General features: G+C 36.1%; 1 protein-coding gene across 1 annotated transcript in view; it reads left to right on the top strand.

The window, feature by feature from the left end:
- CTSH (cathepsin H) overlaps positions 1–26,988 on the top strand; it is a 368,554-nt gene that overhangs the window by 270,885 nt on the left and 70,681 nt on the right. The window contains exon 10 of the mRNA XM_044077716.1: positions 15,539–15,645. Within this exon, the coding sequence (XP_043933651.1) occupies positions 15,539–15,645 (107 nt within the window). The remainder of the gene's footprint in view (positions 1–15,538; positions 15,646–26,988) is intronic.

A 26,988-nucleotide genomic window follows, 5' to 3' on the forward strand; every position in this document is an offset into this window, starting at 1 on the left:
TTGTGTTTGCCTATTATTTTTTTTGGAAACATTGGCATTTACCCAAAATTTAGTTTTCCAAGAGGGCAACTGGCATCTGGGGCAAGAAACACTGAGGAAAATGGCGTCGGCTGATGCCTTTATACCCGAAGACCAGCAGAGATGACGTTGGGTGAAGTGCGACACCAGCCGAGGCCAGACCCAGACTTTGGAATCCGGCCGACCGAAGGGCTGCCTGACGACAGGACAACCCATTTGTTAGGACAGCAGATGCTATCCTGTTTGGACATCTACATTTATGGTAGGTACAAAACTGTACTTTTTCCCAGTTAATGGTGGGGTAGTTGAACTCGCCCATTATTAGGGTGTTGGGTTGTACCCTGATATTTTCCAGTGTATCAAGAAATGAGGAGTGGGAATCCTGAGGCATGGTGGAGGGTCTGTAGCAAGCTACAATTTGGATCGCAGTCTTGCCCAGAGTTAGTTGCACTTGGATAATCTCGGATGCATTATGCTATGCAACTAGCCTGGAGGTGTGGATATCCTTAATGAATATGGACACGCCTCCGCCTTTAGTGCTTCAGTCCGAGTTAGGTGGCCGAAAGGTGTGGTACAAATTATAGCCTGGTAATACAGGGGTGCTCTCTGGAGCTTTGAACCAGGTCTCTGTCACTGCACAGATGTCGATGTTCTCCATTTTAAGGAGTGCCTTGAGTAAGTGCATTTTGATGTTTAGACTTCTAGCATTGAGTAGCATTACCCTCAGATTTTGCTTGCTTGTACCTGTTATGGTGGTGAATTTGTCATTTGAACCTTGCCTAAAAAAGGCACTATAGCAGTGGCAAGAGCCTTAGCTAGTATCCAGAATACCAAGGGCAACAGGTGCAGGCCATCTCTGGCAAAGCATCGTGGTCTGTCGATCATGTCATCCCAGACAGACAAATACTGGATCCCCTTGAATGACACCAGAAGTTTAGCCAATTTTTGAAGTCAATCATTTTTTTCCTTTTACTGTCGTATCATCCTGAATGATGGCAGAATGCTTCTCAGGGCTAGGGTCATACCTGCCTGGGCTACAAGGTCAGACAGCTCCTCCATGTCTCTTTTCATGTATTCCAGGGAGGTATGTCTCAGATCATTCACACCAACATGGATAATGACAGAGTCATATTTGTACTTGTTGTGGAGTGACCTGAGTGCGTGCATTATGTGGCGGATCCTGGCACCCGACAGGCAGCTGGCAGTAACTTTCTCCTTGTTTAGCATGGTGAGTGTAAGATCAGTGTGCCTGACTATAGAGTCACCTATGACTAGAGTGTTGGGTACGTTGTTATGCCTTATGGGCTGTGGTTGAGTGGCACAGTGAGTTTGTGGGCTATGTGTCATTTGGGTTGTGTTGGGGTGAAGTTTGCTTGTGTTTCTGCTTTGGAGGTCCGTGTTGCTTGGGCAGGCTTTTATTGAAAGCCTCCGCGAATGTAGGTGTGTGTTTTGTGTTTCTATGTGTGTGTTTTGGTGGTGTAGGTTTTGAGGGACTATGTGATGAGTGTGGTTTGGTGCAAGTGTTTACTTCCTCCTGTTTGTCCAGTCTTGGGTGAAGAGAACTTTGCTTCCAGTTTAGCTATATAAGTGCATCTTTCACAGGTTTAGTGTTGGGTGGTAGGAGGAGAGGGTTGTCTGTGTACATGAGGCAATTGCTGCATTGCCCCAAGATGCCCAAATTCATCAGGTAGACAGGAGAAAACACTGGGAGCTGACCCTTAGACTTGCCTGGGTAGGTGCTTATTTATTAAGTACTAAAAACTGCTTTCCTCTAGACAAGTGAGGAAAGTTGAGTGCTGTAGTAATTTGTAGCTTATTTAGTGCTTACAATGAGTTCTGAACAAGTGCTGAGCTCAAAGAAACATTTGAGTGCTGAAACTAAAAAACTGGCTAGTTCTAAGAAACAAAAGCTAGAAGGCTTTCCTCCAACACAGAATGGCTTCGGGGCTCATTAGCTTACAAAAAGTCCTGAACACAGCAAATCTGTATGTGGACTAGACTATTTACAGGAAGGCAGGAAACAAGCTTAGAAAATTTTTTTTCCTTCCCAAATGCTCTTTTTGTACATAGTAGGAGTGCATGAAATTAGAATATGATCTCACTGCACTCAGCTGAGTGAGCAAATGAGATGGGCCCAGAAGGAGAATCCAAATACAAATTTACAAGAGGTGCGTGCAATTTCAAAGCCACCAAGTTTAACACCAAAACAAGGACAGGGAGGGGTGGAGGAAACTAACTGTAGAGACACAGAGCCACAATTTTCAGTTCAATTAATATTCAGTGAGAAACAAAAATAAATATAATGCAGTACTATATGAAAAAGTGCAGATAAAAGTGTACTTAAATTCACTTATACATCCAGTTGATTACAGTTAGATCTTAGCCAGCCAAAGCTCAAGTATTTAGCAAAAAAAAAAAAAAAAAACAAAATGTGCCACTTATCTAAGGCAGGACAGCCCCTAGAATAAAACACAGAATATCAAAGTGAAACTACCCCCCACTGCTATCAATGGCTACACTTCTAACAAGATCTCTGTAGAGACACAAGCTCTCTGTAGAGACACAGAGCCACAATTTTCAGGTCAATTAATATTCAATGAGAAACAAAAATAAATAAAATGCAGTACTATATGGAAAAGTGCAGATAAAAGTGTACTTAAATTCGCGTATACATCCAGTTGAGTGCAGGTAGATCCTTGCCGGCCAAAGCTCAAGTATTTAGCAAAAAAAAAAAAAACAAAAAAAAAAAACAAAGTGTGCCACTTATATAAGGCAGAACAGCCCCTAGGGTAAAACACAGACTATCAAAGTGAAACTACCCCCAAATGCTATCAATGGCTACACTTCTAACAAGCTCTCTGTAGAGACACAGAGCCAGAATTTTCAGTTCAATTAATATTCAGTGAGAAGCAAAAATAAATAAAATGCAGTACTATATGAAAAAGTGCAGATAAAGGTGTACGTAAATTCGCTTATACAGCCAGTTGATTGCAGGTAGATCTTAGCGGGCCACAGCTCAAGTATTTTACAGAAAAAACAAAACAAAATGTGCATCTTATATAAAGCAGGACAGCCCCTAGGCTAAAACACAGAATATCAAAGTGAAACTACCCCGCACTGCTATCAATGGCTACACTTCTAACAAGATATCTGCAGAGACACAAGCTCTCTGGAGAGACACAGAGCCATCATTTTCAGTTCAATTAATATTCAGTGAAAAACAAAAATAAACAAAATGCAGTACTATATGAAAAAAATGCAGATAAAAGTGTATTTAAATTCACTTATATGTCCAGTTGATTGCAGGAAGAGCTTAGCCAGCCAAAGCTCAAGTATTTAGCAGAAAAAAAACAAAATGTACCACTTATATAAGGCAGGACAGCCCCTAGGCTAAAACACAGAAAATCAAAGTGAAACTACTCCCACTGCTATCAATGGCTACACTTCTAACAAGCTCTCTGTAGAGGCACAGAGCCAGAATTTTCAGTTCAATTATTAATCAGTGAGAAACAAAAATAAATAAAATGCAGTACTATATGAAAAAGTGCAGATGAAAGTGTACTTAAATTCGCTTATACGTCCAGTTGATTGCAGGTAGATCTTAGCCAGCTAAAGCTCAAGTATTTAGTAGAAAAAAAAACAAAATGTACCACTTATATAAGGCAGGACAGCCCCTAGGCTAAAACACAGAAAATCAAAGTGAAACTACCCCCACTGCTATCAATGGCTACACTTCTAACAAGATTTCTATAGAGGCACAAGCTCTCTGTAGAGACACAGAGCCACAATTTTCAGTTCAATTAATATTCAGTGAGAAACAAAATAAATAAAATGCAGTACTATATGAAAAAGTGCAGATGAAAGTGTAGTTAAATTCGCTTATACGTCCAGTTGATTGCAGGTAGATCTTAGCCAGCTAAAGCTCAAGTATTTAGCAGAAAAAAAAACAAAATGTGCCACTTATAAAAGGCAGGACAGCCCCTAGGCTAAAACAAAGAATATCAAAGTGAAACTACCCTCCACTACTATCAATGACTACACTTCTAACAAGATTTCTGTAGAGACACAGAGCTAGAATTTTCAGTTCAATTAATATTCAGTGATAAACAAAAATAAGTAAAATGCAGTACTATATGAAAAAGTGCAGATAAAAGTGTACTTAAATTTGCTTATACATCCAGTTGATTGCAGGTAGATCTTAGTTGGCCAAAGCTCAAGTATTTAGCAGAAAAAAAACAAAATGTACCACTTGTATAAGGCAGGACAGCCCCTAGGCTAAAACACAGAATATTAAAGTGAAACTACCCCCACTGCTATCAATGGCTACACTTCTAACAAGATCTCTGTAGAGACACGGAGCCACAATTTTCAGTTCAATTAATATTTAGTGAGAAACAAAATAAATAAAATGCAATAATATATGAAAAAGTGCAGATAAAAGTGCACATAAATTTGCTTATATGTCCAGTTGATTGCAGGTAGATATTAATCAGCCAAAGCTTAAGTATTTAGCAAAAAAAAACAAAATGTACCACTTATATAAGGCAGGACAGCCCCTAGGCTAAAACACAGAATATCAAAGTGTAACTACCCCCACTGCTATCAATGGCTACACTTCTAAAAAGATCTCTGTAGAGAAACAACCTGTCTGTAGAGTCACAGAGCCACAATTTTCAGTTGAATGAATATTCAGTGAGAAACAATAATAAATAAAATGCAGTACTATATGAAAAAGTGCAGATAAAAGTGTACTTAAATTCATTTTTACGTCCAGTTGATTGCAGGTAGATCTTAGCCCGCCAAAGCTCAAGTATTTAGCAGAAAAAAAAAAACTAAATGTTCCACTTATATAAGGCAGGACAGCCCCTAGGCTAAAACACAGAATATCAAAGTGAAACTACCCCTCCCCCACTGCTATCAATGGCTACACTTCTAACAAGCTCTCTGTAGAGACACAGAGACACAGTTTTCAATTCAATTAATATTCAGTGACAAATAAAAATAAATAAAATGCAGTACTATATGAAAAAGTGCAGATAAAAGTGTACTTAAATTCGCTTATACGTCCAGTTGATTGCAGGTAGATCTTAGCCAGCCAAATATTCAGGTCAACAACAAAGACAGTTCTAAACCTGCCCCAGTAAAGTATTAGACTTCCAACATCAAATGTAACAACATTTTGTTTATAAGAAGATGTGCTTGCTGTTAAAGATTACTTTTTAACTGCTGCCTCGTACAAAAACAGTGTCTGTGAAGCCTGTGTTTTACTTCACCAAGTCTGGTGATTGCATTTGTGTTAGATACTGCTGTTTATTATATTCTGTGTCCTTGTAACAAAATGCATGTAAGTAAAATGGTGCAGAGTATAAAAGGATAAATATGACAGAAACTCAGAAAGGCTACTCTGTTAATTTGGCTCACAACCATGGAGTCAGCAGTCATCTGATTATAATTATTGCCACAGGCCATCTGAGGTTCAAAATTCAGATCAAGAAGGAATGTTAGATATTCCAGATCAGACTCAGATTGTTAGACTGTGAGATTTGGTTCTGAATAGGCTAAATGATAACTGAACATTTCAGCAGTTTCTGATTGTTTTATCTAACAAACAGCCTTGTGCTCTTTGATGGACTTAATTTCTGTCACACTATGAGTTCATACAGCAAGGTAAAATAGAAGTTAGGAGCAATAACTGTGTGAATGACATGCAGGAAAGTGCTGTAAATATGTTGCGACAGTTTTTATTACTGTATTTTGAATTCCCTAACAGTGTCAGTCATCAATGTAGAATTTGCTTTCTAGGTCAATTCTGAATTTCACAGAAATTAGTTGCTTTCTGTTAGCTTATCATTCTTTGAAGTCTTTGTATTCCTTTTGTACCAAATGGACATCACAAATTGTCTTCTACACTGTAGTTGAACTTTGTTCTATCTTATTTTAGAATCAGATACAAGACTTGATAAGCAGTTTGCAGGAATCTAGTGTAGTGAATTTATTTTTCAGGATGAGCAATAGAACTCAAGAATTTTTTTGTGGTTTAATGTCAGTGGCTGTACTGACCTTGAGGAGTGATTTTAATGGAAAATAAGAATTGAGTAAATGATGTACTGTTGGAGTAAACAATTAGTTTTAAAAAGAAAACATACATATGCCGCATGAAAATTAAAAATGTATATTATGATTTCCCATTGTGTTATTGTGTCATTGTTTACAATGTAGTAATTTAATGAAGTCATTAAAAATTTTTCCTTTGCTTTTATAGAGCTTGATCTCTAGGTTAGTGATATTATTTTAAGCTACTGATAGGGTTTCCTTAAAGAAAAATTCTTGAAAAGCAAGACAAAAACAATAAAAAATATCAAAATGGTAGTTCTGGCTTTTGCAGTATTATGCTGTTCTTTCCTTAGCACCTGATTTTGGTTGAAGATGAGCAGTCTGCAGGGTCAGGACAGTGTATTCTGAATGAAATCTACAGGATACAAAATAATTAATGTTTAAATGGATATTGATAAGCAGTTCAGTGAAACAGTGTGCTCTGAGTGAAGTCATTAAAGTGCAGTGTAACTAAACTTTAAAATGGCGACTAGTTCAATGAAAATAAACTAAGGTTGAGACTGTGGGAAGTTAATAGTTATTAAGTGGTTGCTTCTACAGCAACCTTAGTACTTTAATGCATTAAATACAGTAGTGCATAATTTAGTTTATTTATTTAAGTGTAGCCAGTGTGTGTTTTCTTAAGGGTAAAAGTTAGTTTACTGAAAGCAATCAAGTTGTTTTTCACATCTGGGAGGTGAATAGAAATAGGTTAAAATGATATAGCTGTAGGTATAAGTGGAACAAAGGCTCTAAAATGAGTGTTAGCATAGTCAACTTTAACATTAGAACAATGGTTTATGTGGGTACAGCTGTCAATTTTGGAACAGGCTTCTTTTTTAGAGTGTGTATAGTTTTTACTGTTTGCTGTGAGATATTTATTTTTTAAATGAATTTATTTATTTATTTCTGCTTGTTTCTTTAGTGTTTTGATTGAAGCAGAACAGAAAGTCTTAGACTATTTAACAGTGGTTTAAATAGAAATGACACAACATGGAAATATATATCAAAAGGTACCTTAATAGCACATGGATTTGCCTTTGTAATCATCCCACATGAACCCACCCCTTTCTGTATCACTATCATCTCTATTCCTTCCTTCCCTACTACCATAACTCACTTAGCTGCTCTGTATTGTACAATTACCCTCTGAAGATAACCCACTGTGTTATGTAAATTCATTCAAATGTTTTATTGTATATTTCTTTGCTTTGTTTTTTCTTCAATGATATAATGCCTCTTACTATATTGCACTGTGGAGCTTTATCTACATTTGCTTAACTGTTTTATTGTAAATTTTTCACTGTATTCATTTTCAGTTTTGTAAATTTTCTTGCTTACTTGTACTGTGGAGCTTTTCTCCCTGGACCTTCACTGAAAAAGGGCTTTTGCTCAGATGAACTATCCCAGTTAACAAATGTCAAATAAATAAATAATGTGTAATATGTAGGAGTAATTGATTTTTATCAGACTGCTGCTTTATCAGTATTAACCTGGAATGTTATGGCAACTGCAAATTCACCACGGATTAGCACCCTTGTCATGGACAGGGACAACGTAGTTGGTTCTGCTCATCTCTGGTATATTTGTAGTTTAATAAGGAAAAAAATGTGTTTGAAATGTTTGGCTATGTTTCTAAAGGTCCTTACAGATCAACAGCCTGTAAGTACCTATGAACGTCTTCATAAGTACATAACTATATAATCTGACTACATATAATGAATCTGTCTTCCTGTGGAGAAACTACACAGTTTCAGGTTTATGGCTTGAGTCATTGTTTTGCAGCATTTTATTTCAACAATTAAAGGATATTGTTTGACTTATTTTAGAATGCATACTTTCACAATTCCATTTATGCTAACATTAATTTACAGAATGTATATTTATTTTATTTATTGCATTTTTTTATTCAAGTAAGTAAACCCTTTTCAGCCAAGAAACAGGACAAGAAGGCAGATACAACCAAAATCATCATAACAGTTCAAGTAAAATTAGCAATAAAACGTAAGCAAGTGACATAAAGGTAAATTAATTAGCAGTAGACTTAGTACAGTATTAGGTAGGTACAAACAAACTGAATGTTACTCCTCCTTTCCTCTCTTCTAATCTATATTTATATCCCTGCATTTGTTGTGTGAGTGCTTGTGATGTATGCATGGAAGGCATATCTGAGCTACAGAATATTCAGCATGTGAAGAACAAATTTATTAACATTCCTGAAATGTGTTTTCCTGAAAATATTGGTTGGATTTCAAACAACTCATTCTATCTTTAGACATTTAAACATCATCAATACATATTTCACTTTTACAAAGCTAGGGTAGCGGAGGACCCAATGATAGAAGTTAGTATCTACTGCATGTTTAAGCCATTACAGCTGTGAGACAAAAGGGGTTGTATACTTCATGCTTAGAACGGAGTACTGCGTGGATCAGGACATTTACCCTTTTCCTCACTGTAGTGTGATCTTGGAGTTGGTATATTTAATTTGCAGGGGTGTCAGGGTGCAGGGGGGATTACCCCCTGCAAAAATATAAAAAAAGAAACTTTTTGCTTTTATATTTTTTTAATGTTGGAATTTTAGAAAATTCGATCATATGGACCCAACCATATGATTTTCTAATGTTCAGTACTTCGATCATCTGATAGGGATCCATGACAAGATATATACCATTATTATGACATTACAATAGGAAATAATGCTCCATGTAAGCATTCACTTATATGCAAGAATTAAAAATAATATATATATATATATATATATATATATATATATATATATATATATATATATATATAATTTTGGAGAGCATTTACATGAAACGCATCAGTTTTTTTCAAAAGATTTACTGATAATGTGTTTTTTGTATGGAAAGGTGGTGAACCGCTATTAAGAAGATTATAAAGGCTAGTTGGAATTTACTGAAATGTGCTCTGAGGTATGTGCAGTAGTGGGAGATGCCCCAGTATTTGTCGAAAAAGAGGAAAGAGCTTTAAAAATCTTTTCAAAGTAAATTAAAACCTGTGAAAAGTGATATTTTCAATCCTGGTATGTATAAGTGTTACCACTGTAATTTATGTCATCTTTTATTAACTGATGTTAACAGAATATGTATTAACAGTTATAATATAGAAATGAAGGGAAGACACTCCAGTCAATTAAAGTTTGTTGCTTACTTAGTAATATGTTCCTCTTGCAATGCATTTTATGTAGGGCGCACTACTAGGGAGCTTTACAAAAGAATGTATGAACATAAATATGCTGCAACGAAAAAGAATGAAAAGAATGCACTTAATAAATATTATAAAATTAGTATGTGTAAAGTTGATTTTAAATTTTTAGTATTGGGTGAAATTAAACATTTTAATAGTATGTGTAATGCAGAAGATGAACTACAGTGGCTAGAGTACTTGTGGCAAGTGAGGTTGGTACCTGCCACACACCAGGTCTTAATGACAGAGAAAAGTTTGTAACCCTCCTTAAAAGGAATGGTCTTAAGCACTGATTTGCAAGTCATGTGATGAAGTAATTTAGTATTTAATTCAAGTGTTTTATGAGCATTTTACAGTCTGATGAAGTCTTATGTTCAAAGATGAAAGCACTTACAGTTGAATGTTTTAACAATAAATTCAAGCTTGTGTTTCCTACCTGTTTTTTTATTTTTTCTACTTGTAAATATTCCATTTACACCACTCCAGTAGCATAGAGAGATAAATTCTTGAGTATGGCACAGCCAACCCAGGTCCAGTTAGTGGCTTGGTCAACTGACAGAGTGGCAGTGAGGGATGGATGCCACCATATAAGGGAAGGGTGGGCAGTCCTGTGTGTGTCGCCTGTGTCAATACCTGGTGGAGGTTAGGGACATCACTGTTGGGAGGGATGGTCCAAATGTCAGAAAGGGTGGAGACAAGGCTGAGCTGTCACAGAGGTGGGGCAATATGCCACATGTTTACATTGCATGCCCATCCCTGGTACACAACCAAGGAAAAGGGAGAAATATAGTAGGTCAGAAAATGTAAAAATCTCCCAGCTTGAAGATGAGCAGACAAGAACTCCCCTAAGATCCTCACTGGTCCCAGCTCAAAATTCAGGCATTGGACCAGAGGTTGATTGGAGTGCCAGTAGATCCAGTGAAGGATGTGGGGCATTAGGATGGCTGTCAGAGTAACAGAAGGGGAGAAAAAGATGCACACAAAAAATATATACACGTGTGCAGATATATATATATATATATATACACACACACACACACACACACACACACACACACACACACACACACACATACACACATGGTCTATATTAAAACGATGAGAGTTCAGAATTTCGAATGCTCATATGAGCAGAAATTCAGGAATTAGATGTTGTTTTTTGATCACATTACTGTGAAGATCAGAATATTTGCCCTTTCCTCACTGTTGTGCGATCTCAGAGTTGGAATATATATTTAGCAGGGGGGGGGGCACAGCCCCCCACAATCGCGATTTCGAGTTCTTGAATTTCTACTCATATTTCTTAGTAAACATTTTTAGAAATGTTTTTATTTATATATTATATAGGTTTATGCATGTAGCCAATGTTTTTTGATGTTTACAGCATCATAGAACTGTTTGTTTTATTAAATTAAAGGGAGGTGGTGTTTGCCTTCTAAGCAAGAAACGGACAGCCACTCACATTACTGTTTTTAAACATGTGATAGGAAGGAGGGGAATTTAAACCCTAGTGTTTTAAAATGTTTTTATCTGAAGAAGGTGTTTTTTGTAAACAACGAAAAGCATTGTCGAAGCTTAATAAAATAGTTTCCTGCATCTGTGTGGAACGAGGTCGTGTTTTGAGCGATTTGACTTGCACTACTTTGGCGTTTTTGGAATTTCTTGCTGTGTTTACATTTTTACAAGTTTGTCTTTTGTGTTGGATGGATGCTGATGCGACCGCCAGTCTATTGCCCACATCTACTCAACTGAACAATATGGGTAATTTGTCAATATTGATTGAGATGCTCACACAAAAAGTGGATAGTTTATCCCAAAGACTCGACAGGGTGGCCGAGTCACAACAACCTATGCAAAACCCTACCTCAATGGATAGTGTAAGTTCCATTCTTTTATCTGTTAGGAATGGAATGGAGAACCTGGAGCAGCCCACAGGGGGGAGTGGAATGGCTATGACAGAACAAATGGACCAAGGACGGTGTATTAATGGACCGAATAGGGTCAATAATGTTTTACAAATCAGCAATACACCTGTCAATACTGGTAATGGTTCAGGGCAACAACAGAACCGCCAGTCTGTTTCCTTGGAGCCTATAGGGGTCCCAGATTTTGCTTTATGGATAGGGAGGCCATTTCACTTTGGCCAACCAACTACAAATAATACACAGGAACAACTGAGTGAAGATAGAGCCAATTGTACAACAAAATTACACTGTTTGACCAGAAGTTAGTGAAACTAAGGAAAATTCAACTTGAAATAGGGTATTTCCAAGAATGTTCACGTCTGAAGGTCATATCAAAGGGACTTAGATCATGACAATACCCGACGGGGATTGCTGAAGGGTCTCCCTTTCATCGTGACCTTATCAAATTATTCGACAAGCATGGGTTTGAACTCTTGGAGTTGATGTGCAAACACTACCAAGAGGCAGCGAATGGTTTGTTAAAAGAGACAAGTAAGCTGGACAATGACATTAAAAAAGATATAGACTTTCAGAGAAACCGCTTTGAATATGAGCGGATCTATAGCAGTATAGACCAGTATGTATCAAAAATAAATGCAACCAAAATTAAAAAGTTGAACCGTGATATTAAGGACTACAATAATTAAACAGCTTATCCAAAACCACCAGAATCCCAAGGAAATTTCTTAGCGAGCCCATTTGAGACTGTGGGGGAAGAAAGGAGTGAAGAAGTGATAGAAGATATGAGTTCTACAAGTGCTGGTAGCGGGGGCATTTTGTCGGACTCTACGCCGGAGTGAATGCTTAGCCAACAACACGAGAAACAACAAACAACCTCAGACAACTAATAGTTCAAATTTTCAGAACAAAGCTTTGAATCATGCTCCTGCAATGGGCTAAAAAGCCTGAAGCAAAACCAAAAACAGGTGGAACTAAACTTGGGCAGTATTGATATAGAACTAGATACCACACATGAATGCAAGGTAATCTACAATTCTAGTTTGGACTTTAAAATCTTCAATTATTCTGAGTTTGTTTTTTCCACTGAACTAGTGGAGTTATTAGCTAAGAGATTCACCTTTGTACCCCCCAGATGAGCTAATTTAGCAAAAACTTTAGTTGAATTAAAAATGTTTGTGAGGAAATTGAACTTGTGTGCATTAATGGGGCAACAAATAAGTGCGAGGGGTGAATACTATATCCCTAGCACTTATCACCCACCCCTACATCCCGCAATAGCACTGTTTGACCAACTTTGCAAATTGGACATACGTTATGTTACAGGAAGGTCCCTATCAGGAAACACAAGTGTATTCAATATTAGTAAAGAGGAAAAAGATATGCTGGAATCTTTACAAAATTTTCCAATAAGAATTATGGAGCCAGACAAGGGGGATGGTTTAGTGGTGATGACTTATGAAGATTACAACAACAGGATGATGGATATAGTTAACACTAATACCTACGTGGAAGTATCTAAGAACGAATTAAAATTGGATACTCTAGGATTACGTCTTACATCAATGACATGTTTATAGAAGCTAGGATAGACATTGACCTGTATAATTATCTTACCATGCCAGCACCCAGGGTACCTATTCTGTTTGGAATACCAATAGTCCATAAAAACTTGTATAATCCACCTATGCGACCACTAGTTGATGCAAGAAACAGCATCACACATGGATATGCAAAAGCTGTTGATAATATTTTGAAAAAATACGTCAAAAGTGAAAAGCAGATTTCTAAAGATTCATGGTTGTTTTTAGAGGAAATTAATAGGACCACATTTAGTGAGGAATTTAATTTCCTCACTATAGATGTCAAGGACCTTTATTCCTCCATTCCCCATTTGGAAGCAATTGAATGGGTGGCCTCTATAATGAGACAAAAAGAATCACTGTCACAAGATCAAGTTGGTTGAGGAACTTTTGGACATAATCCTGTCATGTAACTATGTAACATTTAACAACAAGTACTACCTTCAAAAAATAGGTGTGGCCATGGGCTCCCCTTGTGGAGCCAGTGTGGCCAATTTGGTAATGGCGTTTTGGGAGAGCGAGTACGTTATGTCTAATTTATACATCCAAGAGAAAATTCAATTGTACACATGATTCTTGGATGACATATTTGTCTTGGTTAAGGGGGACATACAAGTTGCACAAGGGATGATTGAATTTTTTCATTCTACATCAGAATTCCTCAAATTTACATTATGTTTTGCACAAGATAGAATAGCATATTTGGACATAGACCTAATTAAGGACATAAATAATGCATGCTTTATAGCAAAAATATTCCGCAAGGACACATACTCTAACTCCTTCTTGCAGTACTCTAGTTGCCATCCCTTTACACAAAATAAATCTGTAATAAAGGGCCAACTAGTTACAGCTGCGAGGATGGTCACTAAAGACCACGATTTCCAGGAAGAATGCAGCTTTATGAGAGATTTATTCTTGAAAAGAGGCTACCCCGCCACCCTAATCCAGGACTTGATTGAAGAAGTCCAGTTAAAAAGGGAAAGGGGAATTTATTCGCCCATCCTGAACAAACATAGTGGACACATTATGGAACCACCAGTTGTCAAACAAACTATTAGCCCTTACAGTTTTATTATTACATACAGCCTAGATGCTAAAAGCATGGTTTCCATAATTCAAAAGAACTGGGATATATTAATGAATGATGGTGTATTGAGAAGCAAATTCCAAGAAAAACCTGGGATTGTTTTCAAACGGGGAAATAACTTGAAACAAATACTGGAAAGGAAACTAAACAGGCAGGTAAACATAACGGGTATGTTTAAATGCAACATGTGTAGATATTGTAAATACATGGATAAAGGCCAAACATTTGAGATCAAGGGCAAGAGATATAAAATAAGGGATAAATTTGACTGTCAAAGCAAGCAAGTAGTATACCTAGTAAGGTGCACATGCTGCCCGGTATTCTATATCGGAAAAAACGACAGAAAACTCCGCGAACGGGTATACGAACATGCGTATGCCATGGGGAAACACAAAGCGGAGAATGCACTTGCAAGACATATTATGCAGTATCCACAACATCAGTTCACATTCTGGGCAATAAATCAAGTTAATAATGAGGGGAGAGGGGGACCGGACTCATTGATCTTAGAGAAAAATGAACTTATGTGGCAATTGAAGCTGGATGCTTGCCATTATCCAGGGATAAATGAATTAAGTTCCATTATGTGTATTTTAAAACTAAGAAGATTAGGCTGGTAGTACATTTTCTTTTTATTTTTATTATCATCTTTCATACTTTTTTAGATACATAACAAACACATGCCTTATAATATATTATTTTGTATAGATGCATATAAATATATGCTTTACAATATAATTTTTCATGAACAAATGCCTTATAAACTGACAGCTATTTTGTATTAAGGTTAATACATTTTTTATAGCAGTTTGAAAATTAATTGGTTTTGAATTTGCATATTTAAATGTGTTATTAAGTTCATGAAGTACTTTTAAAGTAAATATTTCTTAGTAAACATTCTTAGAAATGTTTTTATTTATATATTAGGTAGGTTTATGCATGTAGCCAATGTTTCTTGATGTTTACAGCATCGTAGAACTGTTTGTATTATTAAACTAAAGGGAGGTGGAGTTTGCCTTCTAAGCAAGAAACGGACAGCCACTCATATTACTGTTTTTAAACATGTGATAGGAAGGAGGGGAATTTAAACCCCAGTGTTTTAAAATATTTTTATCTGAAGAAGTTGTTTTTTGTAAACAACGAAAAGCATTGTTGAAGCTTAATAAAATTGTTTCCTGCATCTGTGTGGAAAGAGGTCGTGTTTTGGGTGATTTGACTTGCACTGCTTTGGCGTTTTTGGAATTTCTTGCAGTGTTTACATTTTTACGAGTCTGCACAGATACTTGTCAGACTGATACGTTATTACAGTGGTGAGAACAGGTGTGGAATACAAAGTGGAGTTGGACAGCACAAATGTGCTAAGCCAGTAACAAAGAATTCAATAGAATGAAACCACCCTCTGTTAGACAGTCATAAATACTTTTGCAGTCAAGCTTCTTGATGACTTGTAGGTTGTAAGCTTCTCAGCTGAACCTACCAACCTTTATGCTATGAAATGAGAAGCTGGTAGCATATGGAAACTTAAGATTTTTTTTCTATAGAAGTTAAACTAAAATTGAGATATTTACAGATCCTAGTATTGACATTGTGATATTAAACTGTACTATGTTTTCTTTTAGTATGATGAAGACGGCATGGTGGCAGCTGTAGCAAAGTTTAATCCAGTCAGTTTTGCATTTCAAGTGACTTCTGATTTTATGTCGTACAAAGATGGAATATATTCTAGGTCTGTATATTTAATTCAATACATTTTGGTCCTTTGGCAAAACTCTTGTGGAACAAGAATAAGTCACGTTTTATATGGCATGCTAAATAATAAACACATTATAATACCTGCTAGCAAGTACTACTGAAAACCATCTGCTAATAACAGAAGCTGTGCAGCAGAAAGTCACAATATTTAACATCAGTAAGTGGAAAAACAGGTGTTAACTATTGCACTTTATTTTTTAACTTACTGATACAGAGTTTCACTCTAGCCTATCCCATAGTAGTGCAGGAGAATTGTGGTTGGTATTCTAGACAACCTTAAGTCATCTTTACCTCCTTTAATATTGTCTAGTGCTGGAAGCTGAGATGACAACTATACCTTTTCATTCTACTCTTTCCTTATTAACTTCCTCCCCAAATCACCTATATTCTAACAGTAAGGGGAATTTATATCACAATACCCTATTTCTTATTTTCCTCCACTGTATATAAGCCCAGTGCTTCTTAAACTCCCCAAACCATGTAAGAATTACAGCTGCTTCTGTTAAATTCCCCACCCCAATCTTACCATGAAAAGCAACATCATGTTTGCTTTAAACAGATCCTGTTTATACTGTGTTGTATGAAGGAGTTTAGAGATGATGATCGCGCACAGTTATTTTCCCTCCTCAATCTTCATGTCATTCACCCCCTTGACCTTCACTTAATTCACGTAAGTATGCATTACTTTGCACCTAAACCCTTTCTGACATCCATCTGCCTACCATGGTTGTTCTGTAGGGACTCATTAAAAGCTGACCCACTGTGCATGACTATTGCCACTACTGCCTCGTATGCGGTGGTGTCAGCAAATCGACTGATGCTCTTTAATAGTGATAGCAGTTACAAATATGTCAGACAGGACTTCTCTTAGCAATGAGGTCTAAGGTATTCACTGGTTGCTAGCTTCACATTGTCGAATCCATTATTACTGTCTGGTAATCAATTCGCTATTCTCCATATCAGTTTATGTACTCTCATCCATGCCATCATCTTTCCTCACTGAGCTCCTGTGTGACACAATGTCAGATGACATAATGAATTCAAACATACAAAATCCATATGGTTCTCCTTGTTTACTCTGTGGGGACGTTTTTGCCTATAGACTTCTTCTTCTTTCGGCTTTTTCCCGGTTAGGGGTCGCCACAGCAGATCACCTGTCCACTCATGATTGGCAGTGGAGTTTTTTTTTACAGTGTTGAGTTGCCAGCCTGGCACCCAGCCTTCCACAGAAGGCACACACACTCACACCTGGGGTCAATTTAGAGTGTCCAATCCACCTACAGCATGTCTTTGGGATGTGGGAGGAAACCGGAGCACCTGGAGGAAACCCATGCAACTACAGGGAGGACATGCAGACTCCACACAGAAGGCACTCAGTCCAAATTGTCTATGAATTAATGAGTTAATGATAAATATGAAAGTGTGTTGCACTGAATGATGTGAAAATCAGATTCTTCTTTGCCTTTCATGCCACATCATGTGTTCATGGACTTGAAACTAAAACTAAGACAGCTGCTCATATGCTAAAATACCAAACAAGATAGGGGTACTTTGTTGGCGGGATATATAGGTGGCATAATTTAAAAATATCATAATTACTGAGTTGGATGCCACAAAGACCAAATTAAAGGCAAATTGAATTTTATTATTATACTTATATCCTGATCATGGTACATAATAAACACTAAAAATCACACATATTAAGATTTTAGAACAAAATAAAAAGTCTTCAGATCCAGGATACACCAAAGAAATAAATATGTTTTGAGGGATCTCATGAAGCTGGTCACAGGAGGACTATAGCAAGGCTGGAAAGATTATGCACTCCACAGGAGCTAACCTTGACATAGTGTAGCAGTTTCAGTCTACATCCTGGAAATCACTAGTAGCCTATTAACAACCAACAGAAAGCTCAGACTAACTAGCACAGCAGTGGCATTTTTAGACAGGAGGAACCCAAAGCATGTCGAGTAAGATATACTAATACCAAAAACTTAGCAGAGATCTTTGATGCAAGGAAAAGCTTAATATCGACACCACAGAAAATAAACATATAATAACAATGGGGAGTAGCCAGTAACAGCTTGCTGTGGTGTTCTGCACTAGCTGAAGGCACTCAGAGTGAACACTTGGAATCCACTGGTAAAGAATATAAAAGATCTTTATTTGTCTGTTTTAATTTTCATGCATTTATTTATAATATAGAAGTAGACATATGTGACCAATGCACATTTCCTCAGAAAACTTTGTAGACATTTACAGATGGCAACAGATTTTGTAGAAAGTAAAGTTCATATTAAAGGTACAATAATTTGAATACAACATATTTAAGGAAAATTCAAAACAGATAATTTAGCATGATGTATTCTAGGGGGAAAATGTTTTAGCCATTACTGTATTGCACTCAAAAGAAAGAGTATGGGAAGATGAGTCTACTATGACATGTTCTTAAAACTAGAAAGAGGGTTGATATCTTATTTCAGTTTGGAGAGAGTTTAGAGTTTGGGGCTACTTTGAGAAAGGCTGTCTCAGAGGGTGAGAGAGCAAAATGAGGTCTAATGAAAGACGCAGCATTTTTTGCTATCACCTTAGGGAATAGTGCAGTAAGCAGGATTAAAGTTAATTGGGGAACAGACATTCGGGTACAACAACTTGTTTAAATTAGAGTAAAGTATTCCTTTTGTGTAATTCAAAGGTAAATAAAATCTTTAAAGACCAGCAATGCTCTCTAGGTACAGACTGGACAGTAGGTCTACAAATTTTACCTAAACAAATGGAAGTCATTAAATGTTAGTGACCCCTTCAGACATTCTTCTAACATTAGCCTAGTGATGCTTTTGTACATTTAATGCTGCCTGTTTAGACTTAAATGAATAATTGTCAAACCAAGCTGCATACAAGCTTATAAAATATGTCATTTTAAAATGTATATAACAGCAGCAATAACTACCAGCTCACCTATACCTAGGAATGCAGGGGTTATGAGCTGAGATGATGGCAGCCCTGGGGGTAATACATGAACTGTACCTCCCATGCTTGCTAACAGCAGATGCATATACCAACAAACATTCTTGACTATAACATCCTTACACCATGCATCAGGCATTGGGGAATGGAAATGGGTAAGCCATAGCCATAAAAAATGAAAGCTTACAGGATTAACTGCCTTGATACATAACTTTTATATAACACAGCTAGGCAGAGAGAAATTGTTGCTCATACTATAATTACACGTATTGTCATAATTTTGATGTTATTTTAAATATTTCAACAACCAAACAACAGACACAGAATTGCTTAACCACATATGAAAGCTCACAGCAGGATGAATAAAAGTAGTACACATGCAGCCAAAGCTGCCACAGATGTAGTGTATACGGTTTACAAATTGCAAAACCTATATTTACTGCGTTTACTGGGATTTACAAAATCAGTATTAAAACCTGAAATCTAATGAATGCTGCCTCTATAAAGCTGAGGTTGTGTTGACCAGTCTTCTGTTCATGCCTCTTTAGTAGCACTTATGGTTTTGGAGATATGAGCACCTGTTTGCACTGTGAGTTTATGACCTGATTCTTGTGAAAAGCCTCACTACAAGTTAAAGTGGAATTTTTCGTGAATCCAGTGGAAGCAATGATTGATCTGAAGAGGTTGTTTGAGAAGTATCTAATACTATTAAAGGGGGGGGGGGGGTACGTGTGCTCTGAAGTCAAAACACCTTAGCTATACTGAATGAGTTTCATTTCAGTGAGATTCCTCAGATGATAAAAAGATGATGTAATAATTGCTAATACTAAATTCATAAAGGTCAGATGACCATGAAGATCACTGAGATTTTACAACTTACATGCTAACTCCAGCCTATTACACTGTAAACTGTAATGGTGGAAGGCTGAGAACAGTGGATGATCTCAAAGCTGTAGTGATCTCATGAGGGATCATTTTCAAACATCTACTCCTCACCCAGGTTACGTTAGTGCTTACGCTACCTCCAAGAGAATCGAGAACGAAGATATACGCCAAAACGGAAATGAGGTAAACACTGATACCTTAACCACTCTGCATGTTTAAATAATATTCCTTACTGGAAGCATATATGTAGAGAATAACAGTGGTCACAATATAGATGTCTGTGGAATCTTCCAAAGTAAGGACTTTGAGATGTGTTCTATATATATATATATATATATATATATATATATATATATATATATATATATATATATATATATATCTATAGAGAGAGAGAGAGAGAGAGGGCCTTATATCCTTACATAGATACATACAGATATTTCAAGCACAGGTATTAATGCCCTTCTAGCTTGCCAATATACCAAAACACGTGTTCCCATAAGTGTCCAGGCTGTTCTTAAAAATGTCTAAACTAGTACTTGCTTTAATGTAACTTGGTAGTCTGTTCCAAGCATCAGTTACTCTGTTAGAGAACCAATCACTACACTCCTCATTCCTACAGAATCTTCTACATATGTTGTCTGATGATTCTCTAGTATTTTTTAATAACCCCAAACATCCCAGAGGTAGTTGCCTCTAAATGCCCCATATACCTGAATAAGATCTCCTCTTAGATGTCTGTAAGAGACACTGTACAATTTCAGATACTTTAGCTTTTCAAAATGTTCACATCCATGGATACACTTGGTATATTTCCATTGTACTCTTTCCAGTTTACTCATGCTTGTTTTCTTACAGGGTTTCCATATTGTTATTCCATACTCACGTTTGGCTCTGATGTAACTAACAAACAATGAATTCATCATTTTTGATTTCCTAGACTTCATAAATATTTTTTACAACCTATAGTTTTATAACTATCATTAACCAATTGGTTGATATGATTAGAAAAACTCATAGCTGAATCTACCCAAATATACAGGTCCTTAAATGAGTCTGCAGTTACAATCAGTGTGTGGTGTATTAAATATTCACCTTTCAATTTATGTCTCCCAAATCTCATATGCTTAGCTTTTGATGTATTTATCAGCATATTATTCTCCTGTGCCCAAATGGTCAATGTAGTCAAGTTATTTTGCAGACATGCCTTATCTGTAACACATGTAATCAGTTTACCCAATTTCAGGTCCTCTGCGTACAGACTGTAGAATACCTCAGATGAAAAAGTTAGTTTGAAAGATACAATCTAGGACAGAGCTTTGTGAGACACCTCGATTATAACCAAGGATTTCACTTGTCCAGCTTGATATATGATACTTGCCATGTCCTATTTGTAAGCCATGCAACTATCCATTTTATCAAGAGTTCATCAATACCTAGTTGTACTAATTTACTGATCAGTGTTTTGTGTATGACCCTGTCAAATGCTGAAGTTAAATCTATATAAATTATATCACAGCACAATTTTTCATTCATAGCTATTATATTGTTATAGAATATCATGTTACAGGCAGTAATAGATCTATTTTCAACATATGCATGTTGATATATGTTTTCAAGTCGCAGCCTATCCAGTTCTGACAATAACATCCAATTTTACCTTCTACATTATTCTTCCACAACATGAAAGTAGACTTAAGGGTCTATATGACTCTGGGTTTGCCCTACTCTCCTTTCCCTTAAAGATGGGTTTAATAAGCCATATCTCCAATCTTGAGGAATCTCCCCATATTTATATGACCTACTGAATAATAGATATAATGGTACTGTAAATTCTTGTTGAAGTGTTCTCAGGTCATAGTTACTAAGTCCATCTCCTCCCTGTGCTTTGTTTGCATCCCGTTTGCCCAGTTATTTTTCAGTATAATCTAATTTGATTCCAGTATCTGGGGTTAACTGGATGTCAATAGGACAATTTATCAGCCCTTTTGTGGAGCCAAACTGTTTTGGATAAGATTTTGTAAATATAACTATAATCTGTTGTGTCTGAGAATAAATTTTAGAATATGCATACAGTTTATCAATCTATGTGTTCCACATCTTAAAGGTTTCCTATTATGCTCAATATCTTTATATAAAATGTCTTTAAAATGTTCTTGATCTTGTCTCACACTATGCTTAATCTGTTTGTTCATCTTGTAGTTCGACCTCTCTTCCATTTCTTATATTTTTTTCTCTCACCTTAATCACATATCGTGTTCCTATGGAAATATACCCCCTTGATGTTAAACATTTTTTTTTGCACTCAATTTCTCTTTCAAAATTTTCCACATTCCATCTGCAGTTTTTCCACTGAACACATCACTCCAGTTAGTTTTACATAGTGACTGTTTTGCCTCCATATAATCTGTGATTAACCTTCTGTCCATTAGTTTAGATTTCAGTTTGGCAGAATTATCTAGCAACAAATTACCTTTATAACCCCATGATCACTGCAGATCAACAGTGGTAAAACTTGACTTGAAGAAACAGTAATTTCCTTAAGAATACAAACAATGTCTGGTATGTTCTCTTCCCCTGGTAGGTTTTTTTTACAATGTAGTACAATTGGTGTTCCTGGATATAGTTTTTTTTCAACATCTTTATTAAATTTCCATATATGACAAAGGCAATCTTACATTTATAGAAATGCAAAACATACAAAATAATATCACTTTAGTTGCAAACAGTTTACATCACAGTCATCACTGAAACAACTATAGTTGTAAACATTATAAATCACTTATAAACCTTCCAGTCATTGTCAGTTAAGCATTATATAGTTCAATCAAATCCTGCCTCTTAAACCTTGTTCCTGCTCTGCATATACTGTTGCCACAATTCCCATTTTTTTCTATGTAGCTTGCTCCTTCTCTTTTCTAAAGATCCCAATTCCAGTTGTTTTATCTCTGTTACTATATTCACTACTTCTAGTAAAGTTGGTCTAGACAAAAAACAACTACTGTTCCAACGTTTGTAAAATTTAATGAGGATAACACACAGCAAAGCTTTCAAGACACAGGCTTTTCTTCAGTGCATAGACTCATATAACAAATCCATATTTAAATATCTAGCCAGCCAATAATTATACATAAATCAAACATGTGACAACACTTAAATAATATACATCTAAAATCATATATAATGTATATATTATAAATATTATAATATATTATTTTATAATACATTATAATATATCCTGCTTAGCTCTCAAAACAGGTTTTATAGTATTTGCTGAGTTCAAACCTGGTGGTGTATCTGACCTAAAATAATTGATCCACTTATACTCAAATAACTCTGTAGCATTAATAATGTCATCCCCACATATATTAACAAACACATTTTGCATAATTCTAAACTTAAACCTATGCTTCCTTCCTTTAGTCATTATATGTTTAAACAGCATATTAGTTTCTACAGACCTACATATATCTGAAAGATGAGCTCGAATTCTTTCCTTAAACTTCATGGTTGTTTTGCCTATATAAAAACTTTGATACTCCATACAGTTAGCAATATAGACTATGTTTTCAGTGTAACATACCAGATGCCCTTATTTCAAAATTTTTCTTTGTAATAGGATGTATAAAGTTAATGTCAGTATTTATCTCACTGCAATAGCACAATTATGACACAGTACTGTCCCATATCTATGAAAATTCTTAATTCCAACAAAGGTTGTCCTCATGACTTTATTGCATATGATTTGTTTAAGATTCCTTTCTCTTTTATATATAAATTTAGGTTGCTCCCCAACTATAATACTTATGTCTGGATTTTACCATAAAATGGTCCAGTTCTTACATATAATATTCTTAACCATAGCCGTATGGCTATTATATTTCAACATATAATCCAAACAATGATCTGTTCTTCTGTTCATAGAAGGGTTATCATTAGAGTGCATGTAAGGTTGTAATAAAGTAGATCTCTCATCAATTACTAGATTTTTTACACTATTAATCAATGCATCTACATAACCCCTACTCTGAAAATCATTAACCATCATACCTAACTCTTCTATAAAATTTTCTTTCTCAGTATTTAAATGACTTGCTCTTATAAACTGACTTTTTAACACACCTCTATATATGTGTCTTGGATGCATACTGTTATAATAAAGGAATCTTGTAGCTTGAATATCTTTCCTATACATTTTTGCCTCAAATCTATTAGTACTAACTCTGATGGCAACATCTAAAAAATGGATGACTTCACATGACGAATTAACACCAAACATGAAAAAGTCTGCACTAAGATGTAAAAATTCAACAAAGTCTCTAAGATTATTAACATCACTATTCCATAAAAGGAACACATCATCCAAACAAACGGAACAGTGGTTGTTTTTTGTCTTGAAGTTTTGCTGTTTAACCACTGGTTCTTAAGCTACATGGAGCAGAACATTTTGTTTATTGAAAATTGGTCTAGACTTTGATTTCCATTTTCTAGTAATTGCTTTTCTGGCAGGGACCATAATTAGACTCAGCAAGGCTTTACAATGTCTAAGCAATTCTGATTCTGTAGCATAACTCAGAAAAACCTTCTCCCTAGTCAGTCCAATCTGCTCACCCAGCATCTCCGACAGACCGGTCACAAGAGAATCCCAAACGTCTGCCAGCTCATCACACCTCCAAAAAATATGTTCCCAGCCACCTCTTTCCTGCCCGTCACACCTCCAACATTTGCTATCCACCTGAGGAAAAATTCTTTGGAGTCTACTTGGGGTATAAAAATACCTATGTAGACATTTCCAGGCAAAGAACCTAAATCTTCTAGACTTTGCTTACATACATATATCCCCCAATTGTCTCTTTGTGAATTGCTTATCCAGTCTGTCTTCCCAATCCTTTCTAAGCTCCTCTGATTGATTCTTATAATTATCATGCAGTATTTTATATGCTGTATTAATTATTCTTTTTTAACAGCAGCTTCTGTTCAGATTATATTAAAAACTCTTCCAGGAGCCCCCTGTTTCTTTCTCTTTGCCTATAGTCTGATATCAATCCTTGATAGGGAAGGCAATCTCTAACCTGCAGTCCAAATAAATTTTTGGCCTCTCCCCATTCCTTTTCCGTTTCTAATTATTTCTTCTCAATACCTTGGTTCTTTTGCCATTTTTTTTCCCAATAAATTCCAACCCTCTCTTGCCTATTATCTGTATCCCTGAGCAGAGTCAACCCTATCTGCAAAATCTCTTTTCTCCATTCTCATGCTGGTTGGTTCTTAGAATACTTCTTCCTATTTTATGAATATAATACTCTGTATGATTTTGGTTGCTCTCCTTAAGAGTCTGCATCCAAAATCCCAATCTCTCCTTATTTATTGTGCTTCCTCCCCGCATCAGCATCATCCCTTTCCACTTTGAATTATAGTTTTCTACCTGTGCTATGTATAAGAAACTTAACTGTGTTGCTCTAAAAATACCCCCTCAAATTAAGTAATCCTAGTCCACCTTTTTCTATTGGTAGAATCAGCTTATCCCACTTGACCCGTGCTGTCTTCCCTTCCCAGATGAAATCCTTCAACTCTTTTTTAATTGCTATCCACAACTTCTCCTCCAGTTGATAAAAGTATGCCTGAACTGTGTATAAGACTAATGGGACAAAAAACATTTTTGAAACTGTCTTAAAATGCTCCATAACACTGTAATGTCCCTTTCTGGTTTTGTCATGTATAAAATAATATCATCTGCAAATAGAGCCAGCTTTTCCTGACTACCATACCAATTATATCTTTGAATTTCTGAGTCCCTTATTTTCTTTGCCAGTGGTTCTAAATATAATGCAAACAACAAAGGGGAAAGCAGACAACCCTGCCTGGTTCCTCTACTCAAGCAGAAATTATCGGAGAGGACCCCACCCACTTAATTCATGCCTCCGATCCCGCATATATTCTTCTAATCACCCTTATAATTGTATCAGGGAAAACAAATGCTTCCATTGCCCTGCTCATGAAGTCTCAGTCTACTCCGAGAAATGCTTTCTCTGCAACAAGACCCACCAATAAAAGTGGTACTTTCTTACATTCTGCTTCTCTCTAGATTATCAGTGTTCTGTTAATATTGTCAAATGTTTGTCTCCCCTCCACAAAATGACACTAATCCATAGCTATCAATTTTGGTATCACTTTTGCCATTGTTTTAACCATTGTAGACATAAACAGTTTATAATCATGGTTTAGTATTGAAATGGACCTGTTTGAAACTGGAGCCAATGAATCTTTACCATCTTTAGGTATTACCGTTACCACCACCTTCTTCCAGGATGCCAGAACTGCTCCTCTTAAAATACTGTTAAACAAAACCTTCCAGATCTTTATCAGTTTTTCTCTACTAACTTGCAAACTTCCACCTGTTTCTGGGGACTTTTCTGTAGATTGGTTATACATAGGCATTTTTATCTAATCCCATCCTATCCTTTTAGTAATTGAGCCTCATCTACCTCTAACTTTGGCATATTTAATTCTTTCACAAACATTTCCATTTGTACCTTTTCTTGATTTTAATATTTTTCTGCTTTATACAAATTTTCATAACATTTCCGAAATATTTCTAATACTTCTACAGGGTCTCTTGTTATCTTCCTTGTTATAAGCTCCATAGACTTGGCGACTGCCCTTTCCACTTTCTGTTGCCTGAGTTGTTGTGCTAAAAGTTTTTGTGCTCTAGAATTATCATCAAAAAGCAGCTGCTTAACAGTAATCTTTCTAAACTCATGCATATTATCGAGGTAATCCCTTATTTTCTGTTTAGCATTCTGCAGTTGCTCCTTTTCTTGTTCTGAGAGATACCCCCTATTTTGCAATACTTTAAAATTTGCCAATCCCACTAAATAATGTTTGTTACTGTTTAGCCCTATCTCCTTTTCTTTTATTTCCAACCTAGTTTTAAACTCCACTTTAATTTTATCCCGCTCCTTAGCTATGTTTTCAGAAGACAAATCTGCCTTCTCTAGTAGCTCCTGAATTAATTCCATAACCCATTCCTTAAATTCCTCTCTTTTCAACCGGTCGGTGGGAAAGTGCCAGTGTCTCATTTTCATTTCATTAACTTGCATTTTTATTTTAGTTATTATTGGTGCATGATCTGAAATAGTTACTGGGTGCATTTTAAGACCTTCAATTAAATGCACATGTTCCTGTGAGATATAAAATCTATGTACCCTAGCACAGTTTTTTTGCATCTCGATGAGTAATATGTAATTCACTCCGAACTCCTAGTACTGAGTTCACATCTTCCATGCCAAACATTTTCATAAATTTCTTCAAAAATCTACCCTCCCTTGTAATATTTTCCCTTCTAGGCCCCCCAGACACATCTTCACTGTTGCAAACCAAATTCTAGTCTCTACCTATAAGTAATATTCCTTGCTGAAAGGTATTTATTTATCCCAAAATTTTCTTAAGCTACATTATAGCAGTTTTA

This window comes from Protopterus annectens, chromosome 7.part0 (genome assembly GCF_019279795.1).
Source record: "Protopterus annectens isolate FY-2018-M chromosome 7.part0, PAN1.0, whole genome shotgun sequence".
Lineage (NCBI taxonomy): Eukaryota > Metazoa > Chordata > Ceratodontiformes > Protopteridae > Protopterus > Protopterus annectens.